At 40.0% G+C, this 25,329-nt stretch overlaps 1 protein-coding gene across 9 annotated transcripts in view; it reads left to right on the top strand.

Annotated features, from left to right (window-relative positions):
* Positions 1 to 25,329, top strand: part of HERC1 (HECT and RLD domain containing E3 ubiquitin protein ligase family member 1) — a 235,788-nt gene that overhangs the window by 25,944 nt on the left and 184,515 nt on the right. For all 9 annotated transcript variants that reach the window (XM_066274158.1, XM_066274165.1, XM_066274161.1 and 6 more), the window contains exon 2: positions 18,978 to 19,933. In XM_066274158.1, coding sequence (XP_066130255.1) covers positions 19,004 to 19,933 — 930 coding nt within the window. In that variant the 5' untranslated portion in view covers positions 18,978 to 19,003. The remainder of the gene's footprint in view (positions 1 to 18,977; positions 19,934 to 25,329) is intronic.

Below are 25,329 nucleotides of genomic sequence, written 5' to 3' on the forward strand. Positions count from 1 at the left end.
ATAGTGAGGATTGGTAGGGATTCCTGTCTGGCAAGAGCAGAGGGCTGCTGATGAAGGAGCATGAGGTGGGTAAGATTTGTTAGGTTGGAGGAAACAGTTGCTTGTGAGCCCTAGAAAGAAAGCAGTGAGGAATTTTAAACCTAGGGAACTGTATCACTCAGGGTTCTGGCAGGAAATAAATGGACTAGATATAGAGGTTTGGGTAGGATTAAGGGAAGCAAAAAGGGGTTGGAAGTTCCCTGGTCCTAGCAGTATTGGGCCATTGATACTTTTAAGTCAGAGGGGGCAAGAACAGAAACACTGAAGCCGGCTGAGAGCTGGAGCAATGGAAGCCAAACCAGTGGAGAGGACCGGTGGGTGTAGAGGAAAGGGTTCAGAGATGGGGAGGAAGCCACAGAGATAAGGGCCCCACGTTCTTTTTCTTCTCATACTCTTAATTTCCTGCTAGTGCCTCTCATTGGCCTGATCAAATGAAGGCTAGGGGAGCTTGGGCAGTGTAGTACTTGAGGTCAGCATTAAAGGGCATAAAGCAGAGCATGGAAGGGTGGAGATTAAATTTGGGGAGATTGGGGTTAAATAGAGAATGCCTAGCCCAGAACCCATTTTAAATTATTGTAAATTTTAAAGCAGAGGAATGTTACACTGAAAATGCTCTTGTAGGAAGATTTGGTTTAGTAGATTTTTTTTTTTTTTTTGTATTTTTCTGAAGCTGGAAACGGGGAGAGACAGTCAGACAGACTCCCGCATGCGCCTGACTGGGATCCACCCGGCACGCCCACCAGGGGGCGATGCTCTGCCCCTCCGGGGGCGTCGCTCTGCCGCGACCAGAGCCACTCTAGCGCGTGGGGCAGAGGCCAAGGAGCCATCCCCAGCGCCCGGGCCATCTTTGCTCCAATGGAGCCTTGGCTGCGGGAGGGGAAGAGAGAGACAGAGAGGAAGGGGTGTGTGTGTGTGTGTGGAGAAGCAAATGGGCGCTTCTCCTATGTGCCCTGGCCGGGAATCGAACCCGGGTCCTCCGCACGCCAGGCTGACGCTCGACCGCTGAGCCAACTGGCCAGGGCCTGGTTTAGTAGATTTTGAGGGTCTTAAAAAGTAATTACATCAGGCTGAGTTCCAATTTATAGTAAAAAAGGCAGAATGCAATCTATTTTCTGATTTATTCTCAAAGCCCAATGTGAAGGGAGGCCTCTGCAGCCTCTTGATTTTTAACCACCTCACGTGGATGTGGGACCTGCCCCTTCCTAGTCTTTACTCCTCCTATGTGGCTTCTTCTGTATATCCTTAATTATAGGACTTCTGTTCAGCTAGACTCCTGGCAGCTCTCAGTGGTGGTGGTTCTGTAGTGTAGTTGTAATTTTGATGTGGTTGTGAGAGGATGTGAATACCTTTTTTACCTACTCCGCCTTTAACATGTTTTTTGAAGAACAGAAGTTTTTCATTTTAATGAAGTTCACTGTATCAAATTTTTGAATCCTATTTAAGAAATCTTTGCCTAATCCAAGGTTGCTAAGATTTTTTTCCACTGTTTTCTTCTAGAGATTTTTAGTTTAATTCTTATATTGGGTCTATGAACCAATTTGAGTTGATTTGGAGTGAAATTGGGGTCCAGGGTCATTTTTTTCTGTATACATATCCAGTGTTCCAGCAATTTTTGTTGAAGATTATCCTTTCCAAAAAAAAAAAAAAGATTATCCTTTCCCCAATAAAGTAGCTCGGCAACCAAGTTAAAAATAAATTGGCCATATACAGTGTGTCCGTCAACAACAAAAAGAAAGAGGGCGAGAAGATGGAGATTAACAGTAGCAAAGGACGATGGAGTGCAAAAGTACTCACAAAATAGTTCGCTACAATGAACAGGGTAGGGACCCTTTTCATTACTCAAAGGTAACCACCATTGAAAAAACCACCACAGAAGCACATGAGATAAAAAAGATAGCAACAGAGGAAAGATGTATGGAATACAACCAAATAAAAACAAAAGATAGAAAAACGAAAGAGAACGATCAAACAAGACACAAAACTAACAGAAAGCAAGATATAAAATGGCAATAGGGAACTCACAAGTATCAATAATTACACTAAATGTAAACGGATTAAACTCACCAATAAAAAGGCACAGAGTAGCAGAATGGATTAAAAAAGAAAATCCAACTGTATGCTGCCTACAGGAAACTCATCTAAGTAACAAGGATTAAAAACAAATTCAAAGTGAAAGGCTGGAAAACAATACTCCAAGCAAATAACATCCAAAAAAAAGCAGGTGTAGCAATACTCATATCGGATAATGCTGACTACAAGACAGGAAAAGTACTCAGAGACAAAAATGGCCATTTCATAATGGCTAAGGGGACACTGAATCAAGAAGACATACAGTGTGTCCGTAAAGTCATGGTGCACTTTTGACCGGTCACAGGAAAGCAACAAAAGACGATAGAAATGTGAAATCTGCACCAAATAAAAGGAAAATTCTCCCAGTTTCATACCTATTCAGTGCAGTTCGATGTGGGCTCACACAGATTTTTTAGGGCTCCTTAGGTAGCTATCCCGTGTAGCCTCTACAGACTCGTCACTGACTGATGGCCTACCAGAACGGGGTTTCTCCACCAAACTACCGGTTTTCAACTGCTTATCCCACTGAGTAACGTTATTCCTATGTGGTGGTGCTTCGTTATAAACGCGCCTATATTTACGTTGCACTTTGGTCACGGATTTGAATTTAGCGAGCCACAAAACACACTGAACTTTCCTCTGTACCGTCCACATCTCGACTGGCATGGCCGTGGGCTGCTCCGCTGTATACACGGTGTTATGTCATAATCTGCGCATGCGCACATGCTGCCACATCATTCTACAGAAACTGGGAGGGTTTTCCTTTTATTTGGTGCAGATTTCACATTTCTATCGTCTTTTGTTGCTTTCCTGTGACCTGTCAAAAGTGCACCATGACTTTACGGACACACTGTATATGTGAATTTATTTCTCAAGTTTCGGTTCTGTTCTCTTGACCTGTCTTTATACCAATGTACATGTCTTGATTACTGTAGCTTTATAATAAACCTTAAAGTCAGATAATGGGATTTCTCCAGCTTTGCTCTTTTCTTTTTAATGTGTGTTTATTTTATTGATTTTAGAGAGAGGAAGGGAGAGAGAGGGAGAGACAGGAACATCAATCTGTTTCTGTATGTGCCCTGACTGGGGTTCAAACTGGCAACTGAACCAGCATCCTCTGCACTTCGGGATGATTCTCTAGCTGTGCTGTTTATCAAAATTGTTTTGCAATTCTCAGTTCTTTGCATTTCTGCAAGTTTCTGATGAGAACTGTGAAAAATGTTTTGTTGTTATTACCTGAGTGGGGTCATTTAATGTTATCTTGAGATAGTGGCTAAGAGGTACAGATTTTATCATAGCAACAGGACTCTAAGAATGAACCGAATTGTCAATTGATTCATTGAAACCTTCTGAGATTTTTAATTTTAAAAATTTGGAGTGATATAGAACATGTGAAACTGCCATGGTAGTGATAAGAAGCAGCATGATGTAGTGGTTAAGAGGTTGAGTGTCAGGGCCCTGGCCGGTTGGCTCAGCGGTAGAGCGTTGGCCTAGCGTGCGGAGGACCCTGGTTCGATTCCCGGCCAGGGCATGTAGGAGAAGCGCCCATTTGCTTCTCCACCCCTCCGCCGCGCTTTCCTCTCTGTCTCTCTCTTCCCCTCCCGCAGCCAAGGCTCCAATGGAGCAAAGATGGCCCGGGCGCTGGGCATGGCTCTGTGGCCTCTGCCTCAGGCGCTAGAGTGGCTCTGGTCGCAATATGGCGACGCCCAGGATGGGCAGAGCATCGCCCCCTGGGGGGCAGAGCACCTCCCCTGGTGGGCGTGCCGGGTGGATCCCGGTCGGGCGCATGCGGGAGTCTGACTGTCTCTCCCTGTTTCCAGCTTCAGAAAAATGAAAAAAAAAAAAAAAAAAAAGAGGTTGAGTGTCAGACTGCTCTGGTTTGAATTCTTACTCTAATCAGTTACTGGCAGTTGTGACATTGGGTTAAACCATTTAGCTTCCCTGTGTCTCTTTTCCTTTACGGGCAAATGGGAATAAAAAGAGTACCTGTTTCATAGTTGTTCTGAGATTAAGTAAGATAACACATGTAAAGGGTTTAGCATCAGTGCCTGCCACATAGAAAGTGCTCAAAGAATGTTAACTACTGTTATTGCTCTGTTCACTTAGTCTTAGACAATGTTAGAAAGCTTTGTAATTTGATAAATTAACTTGTAGGAAGTATTAAGTGTACACCTGTGCTCAATTCCTTGCGCTTCCCTCATTTGTTTCAGTTTAGAAAGGTAATGGTGTAGTGCTATTTGGTTTATTTTCCAGTCTTTGGTAATTTTTTCAGCCCCACTTTTCGTTGGAGAATTTGATACTTTTATGTATGCAGTTAAATTTGGATTTGTGCACTGGACCATGAGTAGAAAAAAAGACAGTTGGCTTTTAGTGGTATTAAACATACTGTAAATTCAAAACAAAACAACAGCAGTTTTTTTTTCTTTGCAAGTATTTAGCTGGCTCATCAGGATTGTGAATTGGTGGTTCTTGGAACAAGCAAACCCCATTAGTTTGATTCGATTTTGTCTATAGTTTTTTACTTGCTGAATAAGCATGTCTGCTTTCTGGTTTTTTTGACTAGTTCTCATTATTGGTGTAGCAAAACAATTTGCCAGCAAATTCAGCAAGTCTTTTCCTTTTCTAAGTGTACTCACTTTCTAAATAGGGATAATACCAACAACAAAAACATAAACCTTTTTTCTTTTTATCAGTTGTCTAATTTTGTGTAGCTAAACATTAACAATTGTATGGTTTAATGAATAAGAGTCCATCAGTTAGCCTAAATGAAGCCCTCGAGAGGGGAAATCTTGGGCAGGGGTCAGGTAGAGCTGGATCACAATGTGCACTTAATTTTCAGTTGCAAATGGGTTGTCTCTCTTGCTCTTCCAGAAATACCCTTGAGAATTATCTTTCTTCCAGAAATACCCTTGAGAATTATCTTTATTGACATCTTTTATTTTTAAACAAATCTCTAAAATCGTAAATTTAGAGCTTCATAAAGTTATTAGTGAGTGTGGTAGAAGTGGTAGTGCATGACAAATTCAGTTTAAAATATGTTGAAATTAACATTCCTTTGGGACATGTGAGTGTGTATATCATGTTAGCAGTGGATATTCTGGTCTAGAAATTTGGACTGGACCCGGCTTAGCATATGAGAGGTAGGTGAAAGCCTTGGGAATAGCTGGAATTACTCCAAAAATGTATGTATGGACAATGAGAGAAGGAAATAGAAATAAACTAAAGCCAGAATCCATGGGGTGTGTCCACTGTGGTATCATCATTCTTGGAATCAGTTAATTTAAAGTGCTTTCATTATATCAGTTCAGAGTAAGATAATATCTAAATTTAAATTAGATTCAATGTAAACAATGAACCACATAGACCCAGGCTCAGTTCAGCAAATATTTATTGAGGGTCCTCTATATGCTTTACCTTTGCTAAGCACTGGAGATACAAGCAAAATCAAAACTATCTTTTCTTTTTTTCTGAATTTGGAAGTGGGGAGACAGACTCCCGCATGCGCCCTACCGGGATCCACCCGGCATGCCCACCAGGGGACGATGCTCTGCCCATCTGGAGCGTTGCTCTGTTGCGACCAGAGCCATTCTAGTGCCTGAAGCAGAGGCCATGGAGCCATCCTCAGCACCCGGGCCAACTTTGCTCCAGTGGAGCCTTGGCTGTGGGAGGGGAAGAGAGAGATAGAGAGGCAAGAGAGGGGGAGGGGTGGAGAAGCAAATGGGCACTTCTCCTGTGTGCCCTGGCTGGGAATTGAACCCGGGACTCCTGCACTCCAGGCTGATGCTCTACCACTGAGCCAACTGGCCAGGGCAAAACTCTCTTTTCTCCTATGGACCCTCTAGACTAGCATGAGAGGACATTAAACAAACAATCACACAAATAGTATATAATTACAAACCTGCAAAATTCTGTAAAGGTAAAGTACTGGGCGCTGAGTATTTTAAAAGAGGGGCCTGGGCTCGTATGGCTGCTATCAAGGATGGCTCCCTCTAGAAAGTGACTTTAATTAACTAGTAATTATTGAATATCTACTATGTCCTTGGTACTGGGCTGTTTAAACTGAGAACTTGTTTAAACTAAACTAGCCAGTAACAGGGTGGAATGGAGAAGGCAGGGAGTAGTAGAGGGAACTGCCTGTGCCAAGGTCCTGCAGTAGAAAGGAGCATGGTGCCTTCCACTAATTGAACATCTCCGCCAAAACTATAGAAGGGAGAGCAGGGAGGGGCAAGGTCAGGTCTTCGCTCTTTTGGCCGTAGGAGATTTTGTTCTTTAGTGTAAAACTATTGAAAAGCTTTTGAAAAATTTAAAACTTTTTTCTCCTTTTAAATATACTTAACTTTTTTTTTTTTGACAGAGAAGAGGTACAGACAGGAAGAGAGAGAAATGAGAAGCATCAATTCTTTGTTGTGGCACCTTAGTTGTTCATTTCTTGCTTTTTCATATGTGCCTTGATGGGGGTGGGCGGGTGCTACCACAGAGCAAGTGACTGAGTCATTGCTTAAGTTAGCCACCTTGGGCTTCAAGCCAGTGACGTTTGGGTTCAAGCCAGCAACCATGGGGTCATATCTATGCTCCCACACTCAAGCAAGGCAGTGACCCTGTGCTCAAACCTTGGGGTTTCGAACCTGGGTCCTCCTTGTCCCAGTCTGATGCTCTATCTACTGTGCCACCTCCTGGTAAGGCCTTTATTAACTTTTTTTTGTGTGTATTTTTTTTTTTTTTGTATTTTTCTGAAGCTGGAAATGGGGAGAGACAGTCAGACAGACTCCCGAATGCGCCCGACTGGGATCCACCCGGCACGCCCACCAGGGGCCACGCTCTGCCCACCAGGGGGCGATGCTCTGCCCCTCCGGGGCGTCGCTCTGCCGCGACCAGAGCCACTCTAGTGCCTGGGGCAGAGGCCAAGGAGCCATCCCCAGCGCATGGGCCATCTTTGCTCCAATGGAGCCTTGGCTGCAGGAGGGGAAGAGAGAGACAGAGAGGAAGGAGTGGGGGGTGGAGAAGCAAATGGGCGCTTCTCCTATGTGCCCTGGCTGGGAATCAAACCCGGGTTCCCTGCACGCCAGGCCGACGCTCTACCGCTGAGCCAACCGGCCAGGGCCTGTTAACTTTTATTATTGAAAAATATTAAACATATATGTAAGTGGAAAGGATATTTCCCAACATTTAGTTTGAGCAATTATCAACTCATGGCCACTTTTATTTTGCTTATATCCTCATTTAGGAGATTATTTTGATGGTTCAGATGAGATATGATAGTAGCATGGACAAGGGTTGTGACATTGAAAATGGATATTCATGGATAGATATGAGAATTGTTTGGCGGGTTGATACACATGCATAGAAGTATGCATCCTGGGGTGTGTGAAAATTCCAAGATGAAAAGGGATAAATCTTGCCTATAATAGAAAAAACAGACCAACCACAAAGTAGCATGGATTAAATAGCTGGTGTTATGGGAAAAGGTAAGGCAAAAAGTTTTTCTTTGATAAATTTTGTTCAACCCAACAAACTTAATTGACTACTAGTTCTGTTTGATACATTCAGGTTTCCTAAGCTGACCATGTTCACTTCTTCTGGAACCTCCTGCTTCTTTGTATTACTTGAACAGCTTTTAGGGCCTATCCCAGGCCAAGGGTGAGCAGTTTATTTTCTTAGTTCAGGGCTCCCCAAACTACGGCCCGCGGGCTGCATGCGGCCCCCTGAGGCCATTTATCTGGCCCCCACCGCACTTCCGGAAGGGGCACCTCTTTCATTGGTGGTCACTGGAGTACTGTATGTGGCCGTGCTGCAAAGTGCGGCATTACTCATGTACAGTACTACTTCCGGTGATGCGGAACACACGCGTCATGGCTCCAGAAGCGCGTCATATCACTTGTTAGGGCTAGCAGTGACAAATATGGAACCAGACATTGACCATCTCATTAGCCAAAAGCAGGCCCATAGTTCCCATTGAAATACTGGTCAGTTTGTTGATTTGAATTTACTTGTTCTTTATTTTAAATATTTTATTTGTTCCCGTTTTGTTTTTTTACTTTAAAATAAGATACGTGCAGTGTGCATAGGGATTTGTTCATAGTTTTTTTTATCGTCCGGCCCTCCAACAGTCTGAGGGACAGTGAACTGGCCCCCTGTGTAAAACGTTTGGGGACCCCTGTCTTAGTTACTGGGAAGCAAACTGTTTACTTTTCTGTGCCTTGGTTTTACAATATCTTTTTTTTCCTCCTCCCTATGCAATATGCCTTTTGTTTCTTTCAAAAATTTTTTGCCAGACCTGTGGTGATACAGTGAGTAGATCACATTACATAACTTTTATTATTGCATATTGTTATAATTTTTCTATTTTATTGTTAGTTATTAGAGTTAATTTCTTACTGTGGCCAATTTGTAAATTAAACTGTATCCTAAGTATGTGTGTATAGGAAAAAAACACAGTATACACAGGGTTTGATACTATCCCCAGTTTCAGGGATCCCTTGGGAGTCTTGGGACATATACCCTGCAGACAAGGGGAACTACTGTAGTAAAATTCAGAGACAGAAAGTAAAATGGTGGTTGCCAGGCTGTGGGAGGCACAGATAGGGAGTTACTGCTTTAATGGGAATAGTTTCAGTTTTACAAAATGAGTTATGGAGATGACTATGGTAATGGTTACACAACATCATGAATGTATTTAATACAATTGATCTGTACACTTAAAAATGGTAAAGATGGTAAATTTGATATTATAGATACTTTATCACAATAAATTTTTTTTTTAGCAAGAGAGAAAGAGACAGAGAAACAGGAAATGAGAGAGATGAGAAGCACTGTTTTTTTAATAGTATTTTATTGTTCCATTACCTGTCTGTCTTCAAATACTATATTCTCCTTTGCTTTCAAAGGCCCTAGATTCTCAATAACCTGATCTCTACCACTACCCATGGAGAGCCTAACTTTCTTCCAGGGGTTTTCTGGATTCTTTCCTCCATTGGATACTTGTGTTGAGGAATAATATTGTACTTATAATTCAGACACACTTGAGTTATTCTATATTTTTAGAAGTTCTTTAATTCTCGACTGGTCCCTCTATACTTTTACACTTAAGATTGGGGGTTGGATTTAGATATTATATGAATAGTAACTATCTCTGGTTGGGGTTAATAATAACGATGATGGTACTGGCTACCATTTATTGAAGACTTAATTATGTATCAGAACTGAACGTAGAAAAGAGGTACATAAAAGAGGTGGTTTCTGTTAAATTACAGAGTTTGTAATTGAGTTGTAGTAGTTAACTGATTTGAACTCAGCTTGTATGAAAGTTACTCTTTTGGAGACAAAATTATTTAAATGTAGACATTAGTTATACTTAATTAGGTAATTTCACAAACTAATTTTCTAGACTGTATGCTAGGGAATTAAAATTGAGTAAGTTGGAGTCCTTATCCAAGAGGGAGAGCATTATCTATTAGGGAAGTAAAAAAATTCTAAGTAATTATAGTTCAAAGTGAGAGATATCCCGTTAGAGAATTAAAAGCCTAGTTTTCAAGTTCTGAAAGGCCTTGCATGTGAGAGGTATGTGGGAGAGGGGGGAATAAAAGAAACTGGGAAAGTACCTAAATTCTTGATTGTAAGGAGGTGGTTGCTGGAGTAGTTATTGGCTTTCACCTATAATAACTATTTGAGGCTTTAAGCAAGAGAGTAATAACAGGTTTGTAAAAAGACGGAGGATGAACTAGATTGGGGCAGAACCTGATATTGGAGTTGAGCAAGGAGGCTATTCTGTGAGTCAGAATAGAGAGAATTTTCAACTAGATGTCCAATTCAGTTGCAATTCTGATGTGTGGATTTTTTTCCGTACCATCAAGCAATTCTTATATACCAGCTGGTGTCCAACAATTCAAATCATTCTGACATTATCTTTTCTGAAGATAGTGTCAGATCCAAAGATTGTGTCAGATTCCACAAATTAAGAACTCAGTCCTACAAGACTGCCCCCTTCCCCACCCAACCACATACTTCACCTGTGTTTCTGATATCGGTTCTGACTCCAGTTGAAGTAGGGTTTATGTACAGTGTTGTATAAAAAGCATTTTATTGGACCCACACTTGGAGAGCGCAGGCTTATGCAGTAAGATTTATTCAGGTTAGTAAGATTTATAGAAGGTTGCTTACAGGCTTTCATTGTCTCATTTCCTTCTGTCTTGTGAGGGAAAAAGTCCAGTCTTATCTTCTTTAAGCTCAGTACAAAAACCAAAATCCAGATATTCTGTGCCATGGTTTAGCTCAGGGGTCGTGAACCTATGGCTCGCGAGCCACATGTGGCTCTTTTGATGGCTGCATCTGGCTCGCAGACAAATCTTTAATAAAAAAAATAATAACGTTAAAAATATAAAACATTCTCATGTATTACAATTCATTCATTCCCTACTGCTCATGTTCACGGTTGCGGATAGCTGGATTCAATCACAGCTGTCCTCTGGAACAACACCAAATTTTTATTGGATAATGCATAACATACATGGGTAGCTGTATGGCTCTCACGGAATTACATTTTAAAATATATGGCGTTCATGGCTCTCTCAGCCAAAAAAGGTTCCCGACCCCTGGTTTAAGCTCATATCAAAGATCAGTCTAGGCTAGACTGACAAGCCTCTTTGATTGCCATTCTGGCTTCCACTGTGCTTGCGGTAAAGTGGAGCACAGAAGCACCTTCCCTCATAGATTGGGTATGAGTTAGTTTTACTCTGGGGAGGGGGAGCTAGAAAATACCTGGCACAGTGGGCCCTGTGGAATTTGCAAATGAGCCTATGAGTAGTTTAGTCTTTTAGTAAATTAAATTCAATGAGATGTTGAAGATTCTTACTGAAGCAAGCTTTCCAAATTTTAATAAATATAATGTTTAGAACTCCCTTTGTTCTCTTTCCCCATCAATATATAGCTACCTGCTACATTAGCAAAATGAGTGTGGAGGTCTTTTGAAAAAAATCTCAAACTTTATCCTTCTCAATTTTTCTTAAGCAGTGTGCCAGCTGGTATTTGTAGGTCCTAGGAATACAGCAGAAAAAAATATAGTTTCTGCTAAGTGGAGCTAACAGCCTAGTAATGGAATCAGAAAATAAATATGTATTTCAGGTAATGAGAAGACCTAGAATTAAAATTAGGGAGGGAAAGGGAGACTCTATTATATAAAATTGTAGGCTCAAGGTAGAGCTAAAAGCAAATTCATTGGCTCATTAATTTTTTTCATGAACTCAGTGTTCATTTTCTTAAAATTTTATATGAACATCTAGCTATTCTTTTTTTTTTTTTTTTTTTTTTTTCATTTTTCTGAAGCTGGAAACAGGGAGAGACAGTCAGACAGACTCCCGCATGCGCCCGACCGGGATCCACCCGGCACGCCCACCATGGGGCGATGCTCTGCCCATCCTGGGCGTCGCCATGTTGCGACCAGAGCCACTCTAGCGTCTGAGGCAGAGGCCACAGAGCCATCCCCAGCGCCCGGGCCATCTTTGGTCCAGTGGAGCCTTGGCTGCGGGGAGGGGAAGAGAGAGACAGAGAGGAAGGCGCGGCGGAGGGGTGGAGAAGCAAATGGGCGCTTCTCCTGTGTGCCCTGGTCGGGAATCGAACCCGGGTCCTCCGCACGCTAGGCCGACTCTACCGCTGAGCCAACTGGCCAGGGCTCTAGCTATTCTGATCAATTTTCTGTTCTTTAAATTGTTTATATTGATTGATTTTTAAAGAGAGAGGAAGGAAGAAAGAAACATTTCTTTTGTTCTTATTTATGTATTCATTGGTTAATTCTTGTATGTGCCTTGATTGGGGATCAAACTTGCAACATTTGTGTTACAATGCTCTAATGCCCTGGTTGGCAAACTGCAGCTTGCGAGCGACATGTGGTTCTTTGGCCTGTTGAGTGTGGCTCTTCCACAAAATACCATGTGCCGGTGCTACCTCGATAAAGAATGTACCTACCTATGTAGTTTAAGTTTAAAAATTTTGGCTCTCAAAAGAAATTTCAATGGTTGTACTGTTGATATTTGGCTCTGTTGACTGAGTTTGCCGACCACTGCTTAACGGGACCAACTAAGCTACCCGGCCAGGACCTTCTTTAAATGCTCTTGAACTATTTTTCTTTGAATTTACAATTGGATGAACCTGTAGTGGCATTCTATAAATATTTTTTTATTCATCAGTCATCCTTGGTTTTTATTTGTTTGTACATTTGTTATATTTTGATTGGCCACTATTGATTCTTCTTTTGGTAACATATCCTAACTTGATTTGGGGGAAGCACTTTCTTCCATATTCTTAAAAAAAATAATTTATTGAATCAAAATTCACATGACACATGATTATTTTAAGGTGAATAATTTAGTTGTACGTAGTACATATACAATATTGTGCAACCACCCTCTCTATTTTGTTCTAATAAGTGGTTTTTCTTTATTTTCCCTTCCCATTAACCCCTGACAACCACTAACTTTCCTTTTGTCTCTGTATTTGCCACTTCTGTTTTTTTTCATATAAATAGAATCATACAATATGTGGCCTTTTGTGTCTGGCTTCCTTCACTTAGCATAGTATTTACAAGGCTCAGTCTTGTAGCATGTATTTTTTTTTATGAATGAATAATATTACATTGTGTAGCTGATAATACATTTTGTTTATTTGTTCATCTGTTGATGGCATTTGGGTTGTTTCCATTTTTGGGCTACAATAAATAATGTTGTGTATGTTCCTGTGCAAGTTTTCCTGTGAACACATTAATTAATTCCTTTTGGTACAGACCTACGAGTGGAATTGCTGGACTTACATGCTTTGCTTAACTTGGGAGGACCTGCCAAACTGTTTTTCAGAGCAGGCTTTTCATTCTTATTCAAAATATTAACTATCCTTTATTTTTCTCTTGATTACATTAGCCCTTTTTTCTTTCGTTTTTTAATACTAAAGATTCATCTCTGAAGTTTAGATATTAATTCTAGTGTTTTTGTGTCTTTGTTATTTGTCAGTTGTAAACTTTATTTTGTTTTTCTGATTCTGAATTAAATTATTCTTATTTAGAAATGAAAATTTTAAGTCTTTGTATATTTTTTGTGTCAACTATGGCTACATTCTATTGATTTTTTTTTTCTACCCCCTCTGCTGCCTCCCCACCTCCTCCGCCCGTCTCTATTGATTTTGATGTATAATATTTTTATGTACTTTTCTAGATGATGTGAAACTTTCCTTTTTCTTCCCCCTTTTGCTTAAAAACTATTTAGAAGAGAGTTGTTTTTTTCCAGAGTTTATGCATTTACAAGCATATAGGCATATTAAATTTCTTTTAATGTAAATATGTCACTATATATGAATTACATGAATTACTATACATGAATACTATACATGTTTTTCTTTTTTTACTTAATGTATCTTGGAGATAGTTCCATATTAGTTGTTTCAGTAAAATACTTTTTGGTTTCACTGCTTTATGGTTAGAAATATTGTCTAAATTATACTGAGATTGTAGAATTATTTGTTGAAATAGTTTTTAAAGATTTTCTATTATCAGTAATATATTTTAGAGTATCCATAATATTTTATCAATTTGGAGTACATGGATGACTTTAGGGCATCTGTGAAACCTTTGGAATTTTGTTCATATTTTTATGATCATGTACAGAAGAGCTTATTTTGGGGGGAAAGTCAGGATTCACAGCTTTTATAGATTCTCATAGGAATTCATAGTCTGATATAATTCAGAGCCAGTGGTTTACATACTGTTGTATTTCCTTGATTTGTCAGGGAATTAAGTCTCTCATTATAACTGTGTTTGCCACTATGTTCCTATATTTTCTTTGGTTTCTACTCCATATATTTCATTATTATGCTTGTCCATAAAGGTTTGTGACAGGTATCTCTTAGTAGTGATTATACTTTTCATTATTAAGTAACCCTTTTTGTCCCATTTATTACCTATTATTAACAGGTAGTACTTTTTTTGTTTGCATTTGCTTGTTAAATCATTACTCTATATTTTAATCCTTTTTTTAAAGTGTGAGAAGGGGAGACAGAGACACAAACTTCCACATGCACCCCTGACCAGGATCCACCTGGCAAGTCCCCTACCCAGTAGTGATGATCTGCCCACCTTGGGATGTTACTCGGCAACCAAGCTATTTTTAGTGCCTGAGGCAGGCTCCAGAGAGCCATCCTCAGTGCTAGGGGCCAACTTGCTTGAACCAATTGAGCCATGGCCGTGGGAGGGGAAAAAAAGAGAAAGAGAGAAAAAGAGAGAGAAGGAAAGAGGAGGAGGGGTGGAGAATCATCAGATGGTCACTACTTCTGTGTGCCCTGAGCAGGAATTGAACCTGGGACATTCACTCGTTGGGCCGACACTCTAATACTGAGCCAACAGGCCAGGAACTATCTTTAATTTTTCTAAGTCACTTTGTTTTAGGTCTATCTCTTAAAAATAGCATATAATTTAAAAATAATATATACTTATTAGGTCTTATTATATATATTTAACTTATAACAGAAATTATGAATAACTGGGCCATATCTACCTGCACCTATGTTTTATTTTGGATAGCATTCTGTTGTATTGATTCAGATCTTTTCTGTTTCTGGCAAGTTTTCTTTGACTTGTAGCTTCCAGTCAGCTCTATTGTTGTTTTTGTTTGTTTGTTTGTTTGTTTTTCTTCTTCAAGAGACCTAATAGTACAAATACTTGGTGAAATGTACTTTAAAAAGCCAGGAAGCTTTGGCTAGAAATAAATGACCAAGATTTATTTAAAGTTCTTAGGGTTCACAAACCAGAAACACAATTTGGTAATACTCAGATTTATTTGGGATTAAAATGGAAGAGTCTCATCTCCATCCGTCCCACCACGGAAAAAGTTCAATCTTGTCTTCATTAAGCCCAGTATAAAGATCAGTGTCCAAATAATCTGTGTCATGGTTTAATCCTGTCAATGCCTAGTCTAGTCCAGGTGCTGTGTTCCTGTACCCAGGTCACACTCAGAGCCTGGACTTGGGAGATTGCATAGCTGCTTGCCTATGCATGTGGCTGATTGGAGAACTCATGACTGAATGGAGCAAGCTCACTTTCCCAAGCAGAAAGAGCGAAGAGAGAAGAGCTCTTTGTTAAGTTTGGGTTTATATCATCGTGGGCCAGGAAGGACTAGCTTCTCTTTAAATTCTCCAGTCAGTCTCTTTGTGGGCTTTTCATTTAACCTTTGACCAATCAGATTCTTCTTCTAGGCTAGACTGACAGGCCTCTGTGGTTGCCATCATGGCTTCTACTATACATGCCTTAAAGTGGAAACACAGGAGTACCTCCCCTATAGTTTGGAGATAGACTGGTTGTACCCCAGGGAGGCTGTTGTCAAGAGTTAGTGCCCTTTGTTGGGCAAGGTTGTGATCCCCTGGGGTGCCCAGAACTGTAAATGCTATAGCTTCCTAGAAAATTGAATTCTGTAATTTCCTATTGAAACAGGCTTTCCAGTTTTATTAAGTTTAATATTTCCTCTTCCCTAGTTTATTATACTTAATGTCTGATTCCCTTTGCTTCCTTCCTTTATTAATATACTGCTCACAAAAATTAAGGGATATTTCAAAATGAATATGAAGCGATAAAGCATTTGATTTTTTTTTTTAATTAAACAAGAACATCAAAAAAGCAAAGGACAAGTCAAGGAAAGTTGTTCAATTATGCAAATGAGATGCAAAACCAACTTTTATTTCATTGGTGAAATGCACTATACAAAGGATGAAATTACTGGAGTATCTGCACATTCCCTGATCCCCTAATCTTTGTGAGCAGTATTTAGCTACCTCCCTATACTACGACTTTTCAATATTTCCCATCCTTCCTCCCTCCTTTCCTTGCTCCCTCCCTCTCTTCCGCTTTTTCTCCCTTCCTCCCTCCCTTCATTCATTCTTGTGCTCAGTTTCTGCTTTTAGCTTTTGAATTTTTGATGCAAAGTTTTTTATATCCTCAAATGTTTGAATGTGTTTAATTTTGTTTGGATTCTTAACCATTATTTTCTTCTGCTTAATCAGGAAGATTTTCCTCAGTTGATGTTGATATATGTGGGATTTTCTGTCCTGATTAACTTAAATGTTCAAACCTGTAGAGGATTTTTATGAGTGTATTTGAGCCAAACTGTCTATAATTGCTGGGAAGCAAAATTTTAATAGGTTGAGAAAATGCTCTGGAAAAATACCACTTATTTTATATTATACATCAGAATCAAAGGGGATGTGTAAAGAGCATACAGATATTCATTGGTGATAGCTTAGGGAGGTGGGAGCGGACAAAGCTCAGACATCTTTGAGATTAGGTAAAAAGTAAAACAATTAGACACAATTCTTTTATATAGGTGGGTATAGAATAATTAACAGTCAACACTTAACATGGTAGTAATAACAACATGGGATTTTGTGGTCTCTACTTGGGTGTAGTAGTTGTGCTTTGAGGGGTCTGGAAAAAGGAAATTAGTCTTGATATTATTCCAAAGGTATGTTATTGTAGATGCAAAAAGACAATGGACAGGCTCAGTTAACACATTGTTGACCTGCAGTTTTACACAGAAGTTATCTCATGTCACCAGCTATTTTTTCATAATTGAGTATGAAACTGAAACAATCTAAATAAACTTCAGTATACTTTATTTATACATTATGAATTTAATTGAAACTTTGTACATATCTGCTACATATTTTTTACTGCTACATATTATATGTTATACATATTATATGTTTTAGTAATTTTTTTTACTAATGGTAGGCAACATGTTTTGCAAATATATCTGGTTTCTCTGTGCTTTCCTTTTGAAACACACACTTTACACGTTCTAGTTGGATTGAACATGACTAAGGAAGATTTTACAATATCCTTGATAGGTATGTTCAAACTGCGAGCCGTTAGAAGATAGTCCAAGTTTTAGAAGGCTGGACACTGTGATTGTTTTTATTTATGGTACCTTCGATTATGTGGTCTCACGGAGGAGTGGGAAGAAGAGTAGTCTGCATGAGAATATAGAGCAGTGTGCTGTTTTTGAGCTTCGGCCCTCAGGGCTAAGAGTCACAAATACAATAATCTTATATTACCCCAAGTTTCAAAAATTGAAATAGCCAATGCAAGTGCAAACACGAGTTAACTCATGAGTGGTCAACAATTAAGGTAAAGACTGACCTTTGTTAGGGAAAATGCCAGCCTTGGCCATAACTGTCTGCCATGACTGCTTTTAATTAGAAAGTTTTCATTTCAGACCATTGTATGTGGTTACTTTCAGTTTGAGTCTGTAAGGCCTCAGGCCTCCTCTGAGCTTCTCAGGTTTTAGTATAGGCCTCCCGCCACCTTTTTTTTCGGTGAGCAGGAAGATTTCGGTCAGTTGGTATAATGAAATTTTCTGTCCTGATTTTCTGCAATAGCCTTACATAGACTTTTCTCTTGTTCGTTTTTATGTTATTAGGTATTTTATAATATTCCTAATTTAACCCTTTCAGTAGTATGACCGTTTATGTATGTTGTCGTGCCTCCTGACCATCCAGATAAGGCAACATTAAAAAAAGGCAAATGTATGTTTTTTGTTTCTATAAATTGGTTATCAGACAAACATAATTTTAAATTAATAAAACAAAATAACTAATTTCATTTTTTGAATTTCTTTTTTTTTTAAATTTAATTCATTTATTATTTACAGAGAGAGCGAGTCAGAGAGAGGGATAGACAGGGACAGACAGACAGGAACCGAGAGAGATGAGAAGCATCAATCATTAGTTTTTCATTGCTTGTTGCAACACCTTAGTTGTTCATTGATTGCTTTCTCATATGTGCCTTGACCGCGGGCGGATCTTCAGCAGACCGAGTAACCCCTTGCTGGAGCCAGGGACCTTGGGTTTAAGCTGGTGGGCTTTTGCTCAAGCCAGATGAGCCCGTGCTCAAGCTGGTGACCTCGGGGTCCCGAACCTGGGTCTTCCGCATCCCAGTCCGACGCTCTATCCACTGCGCCACCGCCTGAGGCAACTAATTTCATTTTTTGAAAGAAAACTCACTCCCTGGGGGTCAGCAAGCATGAAAAATACTACTCAAAGGGTTAATGGCATCCTCTTCTGTCAATATAGCAAAATCCAAATACTTTAGAGGGTTTTTTGTTTTTATTTTGTTTGAGAGAAGCTTTAAGTCCTAGTTTCATGGTTCTCTTTTTGTCTTGCAGAACCCGCTTTTTTTCTTTTACCCTTTAACATTCAGTTGCCAAAGGATGCTTTTTTTCTTTTTGTGTTTTTCTCCCCTCTGCATTTCAAGGATGATCATTTAATTAGCTGGATCTTTTAAAATTGTGCCGCTTCTTTAAATCATGCCTTCCCCCTTTAAAATAAATATATTTTGAAATCTCTTTCTCATAATTTGTGTTCTGATCTGCCTGGATACTTTTCCAGTATTTTCAGATTTAGTGTGAATTTAATCTTTCTAACAGTCATTCCTAATCACCTTTATGCCCCTTTATTATCATTTCTCTTGCCTTTTCTACAGGTTTTCATTTTCTGTTTTTGCTTGCCTTATGGCTGGGTGGAGGTGAGTGTGTGTACTGGAATTGATGATTTTTCTTTTAATTTACAGTTGATTTGCAATTTTTTCATTCTGTATCTTCAAATTATGCTGCTGGTGTGGTTTATGTAGAATTTAATTTTTCTTTCTTTTTGCAAAAATAGTACAGAGTTCCCATATGCCCTTCACCCATATCCCCCTACTATTATCTTATATAACGATGTCACATTACTGTTAACTAGTAAAGACTTTATTTGAAATCACTTATTGTAATATAAGGTGGGAATTTTAAAGCATTTTGTGAATTATTGAGATCAAGTTTTGACTGCGTTTTCTTTTCCCTGTATAGATCTAATGGCTGAAGAGTAAATCAGCATGGCAACTATGGTTCCACCAGTGAAACTGAAATGGCTTGAACACCTCAACAGTTCTTGGATTACAGAGGACAGTGAATCTATTGCTACAAGAGAGGGGGTTGCTGTTCTATATTCTAAACTGATCAGCAATAAGGAAGTAGTACCTTTGCCCCAACAAGTTTTATGCCTCAAAGGACCACAGTTGCCAGACTTTGAACGTGAGTCTCTTTCAAGTGATGAGCAGGACCACTATTTGGATGCCCTTCTTAGCAGCCAGCTAGCACTAGCGAAGATGGTATGTTCAGATTCCCCATTTGCTGGGGCACTTCGAAAACGACTGCTTGTACTCCAGCGCGTCTTTTATGCACTTTCTAATAAATACCACGACAAAGGCAAAGTGAAACAGCAGCAGCATTCTCCGGAGAGCAGCTCTGGTTCAGCAGATGTCCATTCTGTTAGTGAACGTCCCCGGTCAAGCACTGATGCACTGATAGAAATGGGTGTTCGAACTGGTTTAAGTTTATTATTTGCACTTCTAAGACAAAGTTGGATGATGCCTGTGTCGGGACCTGGTCTTAGTCTTTGCAACGATGTTATTCATACTGCAATTGAAGTTGTGAGCTCTTTACCACCATTATCTTTAGCAAATGAAAGCAAGATTCCTCCTATGGGCTTGGACTGCTTATCACAAGTAACAACATTTCTTAAAGGAGTAACTATTCCCAATTCAGGGGCAGACACTTTAGGTCGTAGATTAGCTTCTGAGTTGCTGCTTGGTTTAGCAGCACAACGAGGTTCTTTGAGATACCTTCTTGAATGGATAGAAATGGCTTTAGGGGCATCAGCAGTTGTAAATTCCATGGAGAAGAGCAAACTACTATCAAGCCAGGAAGGAATGATCAGCTTTGACTGCTTTATGACAATACTAATGCAGATGAGGCGTTCTTTGGTATGTATTATAAACCTCAACTTAAAAATTTTTTGTCTATCAACTTTGGGAAAAGCCAATCAAGCCTTTACTTAATTTGTGGTAATAGGGAATGATTTGAGAGTTTTGCTGACTACTAGGTTCTTTAAATATTTTATATACTTTGAGTGGAGAAAATTTTATACAAGTTGATGTAAATATATAATTCAAGGACAGGTTAGTTGGTACAGTTCCAGGTGTCCCCAAACTACGGCCCACGGGCTGCATGCGGCCTCCTGAGGCCATTTATCCGGCCTCCCAGAAGGGGCACCTCTTTCATTGGTGGTCAGTGAGAGGAGCACTGTATATGGCGGCCCTCCAATGGTCTGAGGGCCAGTGAACTGGCCCCCTGTGTAAAAAGTTTGGGGACCCCTGGTTAAGACCATTGGATCAGGAGTCAGGATTGTAGCTTTAGTTTTATGGCTTCTTATGTGAATGTGGGAAATTCATCTAAATTTTCTGTGTTCTAGTAACCTCATGTACCATGAGTGTACTCATGTAGTAAACTTATATAAAATTGCTGTCAGTCCAATGCTGGTTAAAATGGGATTTGGTTGTGGTGTTGAGAGAAAGGAATTTCAAACAACCTGCATTTAGAGGGCTTAGGCTGTTGCAGTAAGATTTATCTGGAATTGAAATAGAAGGTTGCCCACAGGTATTGTATGTCTCATTTCCATTTGTTGTGTGTAAAGCCAGAAGCCATGGCCAGGGCCAGCATCACAGCCGTCTGGCCCATGCAGGTTCGCATTGGATTCGGACAGTCGGTAAAGAAACAACGGAGCCAAAAACTGATGGGCTGTCATCTTTAATTCTAGCTTGCACCCGGCGGGCAAGTAAAAACATACACTGGGCTCCAAAACCCAGTCACATTCAGTGCTCACAAAGCCACTGACTTATCCGAGTTTCCTAGAATCAAAGGTTTCTAGCTCACCAGCCTTATTCACCTCTGTTCCCCATCTCCTTCCTTATCCCAGATACAAACTCTACACAAACTGGCATCTCACTCAGCACTCCACCATCTTGGCTGCTTCTCCTGGCCTACTCCATGTGGCCTCCTTGCGCTGCTGGCTCTACTTTCTCTGCTCTCTCATGCTAACCTCAGGAACCAAGAGGCCAAACTCTCATTCCGTCCCCATTTTATAGTGTAGAAATCCAAACCCTTAATCCAATATACAAAACAAGGAAGTCTCTAATACAAAGTCACCCTCTGAGGCATGATAGGATTGTACTGCCCTACATCAAAAAGGGTAGGAAAGGCTTAATCCCAAAACCAAGCCCCAGGCTAAAGGATTCTGCCTGCCTTTAGCCCACCCCAACACACATTAATATCACCTGGGCTACGGCCTCCTCCTGTTATCTTTAACAAAGTGAGCATAATACATTTTATCTGCCCAACATCGTGCCAATAAAAAAGTCCAGTCTAGTTCTAGTCTTCATCAAGCCCAATATAAAAACCAAAGTTCTGATATTTTGTGCCATGGTTTAGCCTATATAAAGCTTAGTCCAGTCCAGGCATTGTTCTAAGCCTATACTTAGGAGACCAGCCTGGCTGCCAGCCCATGCAGCATGGCTGCTGATTGGAGACCCCAGGAATGAATGAGTTGTTTCCAAGCAGGAGGAGAGAGAGCTTTGCTAAACCTATGTTTATATTTTGGGGCTGGGTAGGACTAGTTTTCCTTACGCCAACCAGTTTCTTTAAAATTTCACAGCTTGTGTTGGTTTCTCCCACCAACCAATAAGATCCTTTTCTAGGCTAGACTGACAGGCCTCTGTGGCTTACATTCTGGCCACTGTGCATGCCTTAGAATGAAAGCACAGAAACACCTCCCCATAGCACCTGGACCTGGCAGTGCCTTGGGGAAATTCCTCCCAAACCTCAGTCTGGAGGATTGAGGCCAGTGGACTCTGAGGGCACAATGGATTAATAAGCCTGTGAATGCTATATAGCCTTTTAGCAAATTAAGCTAAATGGAATACTGAAGCAGTCTTTCCAAGTTTTATAAAATATAGTGCCCAACTCCTTTTGCTTTCTTTCCCCATCAATATCCAGCTGCCACTACATAAGCAAAATGAGTGTGAAGGTCTCTTGAAAAAAATCTCAAATCTTATCCTTTGCAATTTTTATTAATCATTGTGCCAAGTGTTATCATAGGTCCTAGGGATACAGCAGAGAAAAATAGTTTCTGCCCAGTGGAGCTAACAGCCTAGTAAGGGAATCAGACAATAAATATGTATTCCAGGTAGTGAAAAATCCTAAGAATTCAAATTAGGGCAGGAAAGGAAGCCTATTATATAAAATTATAGGCTGAAGGCAGAGAGCGGGGAGGGGAAAAGTGTGCTGTTAATGTGGTCAAGGAAGGACTCTGAATTGTCACAATAGAGCAGAGATCTGATTGAAGGGGAGTGATGAGCTAATAAACAAAGATCTGTGAAAAGAGTGTATTGTTCCAGGAGAAAATTAATTGCTTGTCTATCATTAAGAAACTAACCTTGGGTACCTCATTAAAGAATAGACAAATTATAGTGTACTATAATCAATATCAAGAATTTCTAAGACTGAAATGTAATGCCTTTGTGAAAACCAAGAATAAAAATTCAAATTAATAAGAATATAGCCTGGCCCTGGCCCGTTGGCTCAGTGGTAGAGTGTCAGTCTGGCTTGTGGATGTCCTGGGGTTCAATTTCCGGTCAGGACACACACGAGAAATGCCTGTTTCTCCACTGCTCCCCCTCTTGCTTCTCTCTCTCTCTCTTCCCCTCCTGCAGCTATGCCTTGATTGGTGCGAGTAGGCCCAGGTGCTGAGGATGGCTCTATGGTTTCTGCCTCAGGTGCTAAGAAGAGCTCAATTGCTGAGCAACAGAGCAATGCCCCAGATAGGCAGAACATCATCCCCTAGTGGACTTGCTGGGTGGATTCTGGTTGGGGTGCATGCAGGAGTCTGTCTCTGCCTCCTCTCCTGTCATTGAATAAACTAAAAAAAAAGAATATAGCCTGACCTGTGGTGGCTCAGTGGATGAAGCATCATCCTGGAACTGTGAGGTCGCTGGTTTGAAGCCCTGGGCTTGTCCGGTCAAAGCACATACGAGAAGCAACTAGTCTGAGTTGATGCTTCCTACATCCACCCCCCCCCTCATTTTTTTTACTTTTATTTAGAAAAGAAAATTAACTTTAACATGGTGACATAGATCAATACAAGTACATAGGTTTCAGGTAAACGTTTCTATAGCATTTAAACTATTGATTATGTTGTATACCCATCACCCAAAGTCAAATAATTTTCCTTCACCTTATATTTGTCCCTCTTTACAACCTTTCCCCACCCCCTTTTCCATCCCCTTCCCCACATCCTCCTCCCTCTGGTAACCACGTCCATTTTATCTATGTCCATTTGGTCCCTTGTGCTCCTGGAATGAATCCCACTTGATTGTGATATATTATATATTTAATATGTTTTTGCATTTGATTTGCTAGTATTTTGTTTAGGATTTTTGCATCTGTATTCATTAGAGATATTGGTCTGTGATTTTCTTTTTTTGTGTTGTCCTTGCCAGGTTTTAGTATGAGAGTTATTTTGGCCTCATAAAATTGTTAAGGAGTATTGCTGCTTCTATTTTTTGGAAGACTTTGAAAAGAATAGGTACCAAACTTATTTGAATGTTTGGTAGAATTCACTAGTATAGCCATCTGCTCCTGGACTTTTGTTTTTTGGGAGATTTTTGATAGTTGTTTCTACTTCCTTTGCTTATAGGTCTATTGAGGTTTTCTGCTTCTTCATGATAGTCTAGGAAGATTGTAGTGTTCTAGGAATTTATCCATATACTCTAGGTCAGGGTCCCCAAACTTTTTACACAGGGGGCCAGTTCACTGTCCCTCAAATTGTTGGAGGGCTGGACTATAAAAAAAACTATGAACAAATCCCTATGCACATTGCACATATCTTATTTTAAAGTAAAAAAACAAAATGGGAACAAATACAATTTTTAAAATAAAGAACAGGTAAGTTTAAATCAACAAACTGACCAGTATTTCAATGGGAACTATGGGCCTGCTTTTGGCTAATGAGATGGTCAATGTCTGGTTCCATATTTGTCACTGCTAGCCATAACAGTGATATGACACGCTTCCGGAGCCGTGACGCGTGTGTCCCGCATCACTGGAAGTAGTACTGTACGTGAGCAATGCCGTGCTTTGCAGTGCTGCCACATACAGTGCTCCTCTCACTGACCACCAATGAAAGAGATGCCCCTTCAGGAAGTGCGGCAGGGGCTGGATAAATGGCCTCAGGGGGTCGCATGCGGCCCGCAGGGTATAGTTTTGGGACCCCTGGTCTAGGTTGTTGAATTTGGTGGCATATAACCTTTCATAATATTCTACTATGATTCTTTGTAAATCTATGATGTCTGTGGTAATTTCTCCTTTCATTTTGGATTGATTTATATGAGTCCTTCCTCTATTTTCCTTAGTGATTCTAGCCAGTGGTTTGTTGATTTTATTGATCTTTTCAAAGAACCAGCTCTTTGTTGCATTAATTTTTTCTATAGTTTTTTTGTTCTTTATTTCATTTAGTTCTGCTCTAATTTTTACTATTTCCTTTCTTTTGCTAACTTTGGGTTGCCTGTGCTCTTCTTTTTCTTGTTCCTTAAGATGTGATGTTAGGATGTTTATTTGGGATCCCTCTTGTTTCTTAATATAAGCCTGTAATGATGTAAATTTCCCTCTTATTACTGCTTTCACTGCATCCCAGAAATTTTGATATGTTGTATTGTCAGTTTCATTTGTCTGTATATGTTTTTTGATCTCTGCTTAAATTTCTTCTTTGACCCAGTCATTTTTTAGAAGTATGTTGTTTAATTTTCACATTTTTGTGGGTTTCTTTACTTCCTGCTTACAGTTGAATTTTAATTTCAAAGTCTTATGGTCAGAAAATATGTTTGGTATAATTTCAGACTTCCTGAATTTGTTGATATTAGTTTTGTGGTCCAGCATATGGTCTATCCTTGAGAATGTTCCATGCATACTGGAGAAGAGTGTATACTCTGACGTTTTGGGATGAAATGTCCTGTAAATGTCTATTATGCCCATTTGGTCCAGTGTGTTGTTTAAGGCTGATACTGATTTTCTGTTCGGATGATCTAAAGCAGTCAATGATCACAGTCTTAAGTATGATTGTGTTTTTGTCTGCTTCTATTTTATCAGTTAGTAGATGTCTTATATATTTTGGTGTTCCCTGGTTCAGTGTGTATATATTAAGAAGTGTTATATCTTCTTCTTTTTTTGTATTTTTCCGAAGCGAGAAGCCAGGGGCAATAGACAGACAGACTCTTGCATGCGCCTGACTGGGATCCACCTGGCATGCCCACCAGGGTGTGATGCTCCA

This window comes from Saccopteryx bilineata, chromosome 4 (assembly GCF_036850765.1).
Source record: "Saccopteryx bilineata isolate mSacBil1 chromosome 4, mSacBil1_pri_phased_curated, whole genome shotgun sequence".
Taxonomy (NCBI): Eukaryota; Metazoa; Chordata; class Mammalia; order Chiroptera; family Emballonuridae; genus Saccopteryx; species Saccopteryx bilineata.